This window comes from Arachis ipaensis, chromosome B03 (assembly GCF_000816755.2).
Source record: "Arachis ipaensis cultivar K30076 chromosome B03, Araip1.1, whole genome shotgun sequence".
Taxonomy (NCBI): domain Eukaryota; kingdom Viridiplantae; phylum Streptophyta; class Magnoliopsida; order Fabales; family Fabaceae; genus Arachis; species Arachis ipaensis.
The window spans coordinates 24,350,967-24,355,582 of record NC_029787.2 but is presented as its reverse complement, the minus strand read 5'-3'; the positions used below and the strand labels follow the sequence as shown (position 1 = coordinate 24,355,582).

The window sequence follows — 4,616 nt, the reverse complement described above, 5'->3', positions numbered from 1 at the left end:
TTTTTTTTTTTTAATTCTCAAATTTTCGGATTTATTACTAGTTTTAATTTTTATAACTTCTAACAGTAGACTTGTAAAATAAACGTGTCTCAGGTTATGGACGTTTTCTGTCCCCTCCTAAGTGGTTTTTCAATTTCACAAATTAAAGAGCCTCTCTCTCTCTCTCTCTCTCTCTCATTTGAAAATAGCAATGGCGACGATTGCAATTATCGGAGCTGGTATCTTCGTGAGGACTCAGTACCTTCCTAGACTGTCAGAGATCTCGGATCTCTTCCATCTGAAAGCCATTTGGAGCCGCACGCAGGAATCCGCAAGAGCTGCCGTTGAAATAGCCGATAAGAACTTCTCCGGCGTTCAATGTAAGTGGGGAGATGAAGGCCTTGATGATATTATCCGTGATTCATCCATCACCGCTGTTGCTGTTGTTTTGGCTGGACAAAATCAGGTTGATATTTCACTCAAGATGCTCAAGGCTGGTAAACATGTTCTTCAAGGTAATTCGACTCTACTTGTAAGTTGTAATAACCTCTACTTTATTCTTTTGAACTAATCAACTTATTTTATGTGATGCCCAATTTGGTGGATATGAAGAGAAACCAGCAGCAGCTAGTAAGTAGCATTTTCCTCTACTTTTTGTATAACATCCATCACTTAACTTCCATAGCATGTAATGATGGCATTTTGGGAAATGCAGGTGTAAAAGATTTGGAAACTGCATTGCATAACTACAAATCAATTTCTGCTGATGCTCCTCGACAAGTAATTTGGTCTGTGGCTGAAAATTATCGATTTGAGCCTGCCTTAGTGGAGGTATTTGCTTCTTGATTCTTCAATGCTTCTCATCTTAAATTCTGAATCTAGCTTTCCAGTTACGTGAATTTTTTGGCAGTGCAAGAAACTAGTTGCTGAAATTGGGACAATGATGAGTGTTCAAGTTATTATTGAAGGATCGATGAACAGTTCAAACCCCTACTTTTCAAGCTCTTGGAGGCGCGGTTTCACTGTATGTGCTTTGTGATTAAGTTGCTTAAATTCGGGATTTCGTCGTTTGTCACATAACTCTGATGCCTTGAATCACTTCAATAAGCTCTGTTACTTGGCAAGAAATAAAGGAACTGAAGATTATATGATATCTTGAAATTAAACCAGTATAGTAGCGATATGGTTGAGATTCTGTTCTCACATATGAAATGCAAATGGATAGTGTAAACTTTGGTGATTTGAAATAACTTCATGCTATCAACACAACAGTTTGCTCCTCTTTTATCCTACTAAACTTCCATATATGCAGTCATCTTTTTATTCTTTCTGACAGGGAGGTTTCATTCTTGATATGGGTGTGCATTTCATTGCTGGGTTAAGAATGGTAATCTTCGAGATTTATATTTCACAGATTTCATGTCCTCTTTTTCATGAGCTCCTTATTAGTTAGTTACTAATCTAGTCAACTAGATCTTTTTTTGCATCTAATTTTCAAATTATGAACCAGTCTTTACCAGTACTCTGTTTTTTAACATTCAATGCTTCTATACAAAAGCACCTGAGTATTGAAAAGAAGTACCTTGTTTAATTGAAATTTTATGTGAAAATTATAGATTGAATTGCTTCTATTTTCACACTTCCACTATTTATTTCAGAAAGATGGCTTTTGATTCTAAAAGTTGATGAAATGTGCTTTCTAACTAGAAAAATATAGAAGAACAATTGTTGTATACCTCACACAGATTTACTTCTCTAACAGGAATCCTGAAAAGGTCAAGCTGTTAGACTTGATTTATATATTATCACTTTCTGGGGAAATAAAACTTGTATTCTGTGTCTTTTATTGGCTATTTTGACAGGTTGTTGGGTGTGAAGTGGTTTCAGTTTCGGCTATGACATCTCATGTGGATTCGTCTTTACCTCCCCCAGATAATATATCATCTGTCTTGTAAGCCTCTTTTATGAATTTAACTTTTCAAAACTTGACTGGATATCTAATATTAATTTTGGGTACTAGAATGTATTTAGTATATTAATTAATATAGTATCTATGTATATCCTGAATTGATTTTATGTTTATTTAGTTTGATATTATATTGATTTCAACGTTATGATTAGATTGTATCCTTAGTCTTTAAATAGGCACTCTTCATTGTACATTCACACATGAACAACATCTGAATATCAAGTTTACTATTCAGTAATTATCATAAAATTCTAACATTGGGAATGTTTTTTCTTTAGCCATTTGGAGAATGGTTGTTCAGGAGTATTTGTAATGGTTGTCTCCTCGAGAACACCCAAGGCATGTGGTAAATGATAATTCATGTTATATTAATATGCTCAAGTGCAATGAACGCGAGTTAGTAGTATGCATATCTTCATTAGTCATGGTTTTAATCTTGTAAGTCTGACTCGTGGTGTTTAACACATTAAAGATCTTGTGGCGAGTTGTTGGCATGAACGGGACATTGCAAATTGAGCGTGGATTTCAAGGACAACATGGCTACCTGGTACATACTATAACAACCTAGTCACAGGTTTTGATGTATAATGAATTTCTTATTTAGTATTGTAACATAAACTTTAAAACACTGACAATATTAACCATGAATTAACTAAAATAATTTTGTACCCATGAAAAATGGTTTTTATGTGATAAAAGTATCCAAACGTTAATTTTATTCATGTGTAGATTTGTCACTATTCCGAACTTTCATGATAGAAATGGCAGTTTTTTGTCTTTCATGTATACAAAATTAGTTTTTCTTTATTTATGGGTAGGTTTATCAACATTCTGAATTTTTATGGATGAAATGATAGTTTACTCCTAATTTTAATCAAAGCACTCAGGTATCTTAATTAATTTTGATGCTATTATAGGTTTCATTATATGGTGTTGATGGACAAAGTAAAAGCTCCTTTTTCCCATTCAGTGGAGTAACTGAAGAATTAAAAGCTTTTATTAGTGATGTATCTGAAAGCACTCTTAAGGTAATTGATTGAGCTTCTTAGAGATGTTTCCACCTTCTCGATTACAAATTCCTCCTCTCATTTATCTATATTCATCATATTTCCTTCTATTCGACAATTATGTCCCGATATATTCGGACAACTTAACATCCATATTTGAACAAGAAATGGGATTCAATCCATGCAGGGAGCTGTGTCCACTGATCTAATTTACTTGTCATTTGCAGAAGGGGAGTGAGTTAGTGGCTGAGCCCCGCCTCTCTTACATTGAAGGTGCAAGAGATGTTGCTGTTTTAGAGGCAATGCTTGAATCCGGAGCAAGGAAGGGTGAACTAGTTCATGTTAAAAGGTTTTGAAGTTAAGAAACCCATGGAAATAGCTTCGTTGCCTACATAATTCAATATCAGTGAATTATTTTATATTGATCATGAACATAGTGCTTGTAAAAGCAGTTGATGTGTATGAATAATTCCTGTGTGTAAAGAACAATTAGATTGGATGACTTTGTATTCATTTATTGAAATAATTGCTGATGAAGAAACTATTATTTCCGGATTCCGATCACAGCAGATATATATGATCATGCATCTTTAACTTTTAATATCTTCAGTCTAAGTATTTCTTATTCTGGTATTTGATTTCAGTTATTTTATTTAAGGAAAAAGAAGAGCAGCTGTAGAACCAATAAATTAATAAAGCGAATTGTTTATTATCACTTGAGAAGCCACGGCTTGATGCTATGCTTTTAGTTTAGTACGTGTTGCCCCTCGCCTGCCATTGCCAAGTGACAACCGCAGAATAATTAAATAATATATTCACATTCCACTTGTAACTTTTTTTTATCGGGATGGAAAGAATATTGTAAAAGAGTATTAGCCGATCAAAAGTTAGCTGATGAATTAGTTTCATCCAACAACTTGTAAGTTTGTCTCTTGTTAATGGTTAATGAATCAAGAATAGAATTTTATATACTAGAATCTTTTCATATAGAATTTTTTATTTAAATTAATAAAATATAATATTTACAAAAATGTATAAATTATAGAAGTTTATCGATATATAATGTGTTACATTCCAGGTACTGAAACTCAAAGTACAAAAAACAAGTATCCCAAATATATAGTTACCAAATATGATACAAATACACAAATTGGGTGGACAGTACCCGGAATATACTGATAATGAAATTGAAAATTCAGTATCCGAAATATGTACATCACATGGTATATAAAGGGGGCAACCGAGATCAAGAATCAATTTGATAACTTTTTAAAATTTTGGAAATTTTGGTTACACTTTTAGTTTAGTACTGAAAGCATATATGTTTCGCAAGGTGGCATGTAGTAGAGGCATTAGATTTTAAAGTTGTTTTGTCTTTCTTTTATGTTAAGTAATTAATTAGTTGGTTTATATTGATTTATTTAATTTTAGTTAATATGTTAGGATATTTTAACTTAATTAGTTAAATAATGTGTTAGAATAATAACACATTAGATTAACATGATTTAAATAATCATTTGGCATGTTAGCATAATTTAATCTAAGTAGTTAGAAAATGTGTCGTTGGATTTAATTAACTAGAAAACCATTAGTTAGTATACAACATTAGAAGATGAATAATTAATTTGTTAAATTTAGATGAAGTTCTTTTTATACCGAAT

At 32.4% G+C, this 4,616-nt stretch overlaps 1 protein-coding gene across 2 annotated transcripts; it reads left to right on the top strand.

The window, feature by feature from the left end:
• On the top strand, positions 84-3,556 carry LOC107630021 (glucose-fructose oxidoreductase domain-containing protein 2). Of its 2 annotated transcripts, none has more exons than XM_021118476.1 (10): positions 84-494; positions 592-609; positions 695-810; positions 890-1,003; positions 1,316-1,366; positions 1,842-1,930; positions 2,227-2,287; positions 2,421-2,495; positions 2,866-2,976; positions 3,143-3,556. In XM_021118476.1, exons 1-10 carry the CDS (start codon positions 191-193, stop codon positions 3,191-3,193), a joined length of 990 nt encoding a protein of 329 aa, XP_020974135.1. In that variant the 5' UTR covers positions 84-190; the 3' UTR covers positions 3,194-3,556. The 2 variants fall into 2 exon arrangements, with proteins under 2 accessions (XP_020974135.1, XP_016188501.1); XM_016333015.2 differs by having other exon boundaries at positions 86-494; positions 3,183-3,556.

What these genes read in the sequence shown, in the direction of transcription:
- LOC107630021 (XM_016333015.2), top strand. Translation starts at nt 191, where the DNA reads ATGGCGACGATTGCAATTATCGGAGCTGGTATCTTCGTGAGGACTCAG. An exon ending in TCATTGCTGGGTTAAGAATG is followed by an intron (nt 1,367 to 1,841) that starts GTAATCTTCGAG and finishes CTATTTTGACAG; the next exon opens with GTTGTTGGGTGTGAAGTGGT. An exon ending in TATCTGAAAGCACTCTTAAG is followed by an intron (nt 2,977 to 3,182) that starts GTAATTGATTGA and finishes TGTCATTTGCAG; the next exon opens with AAGGGGAGTGAGTTAGTGGC.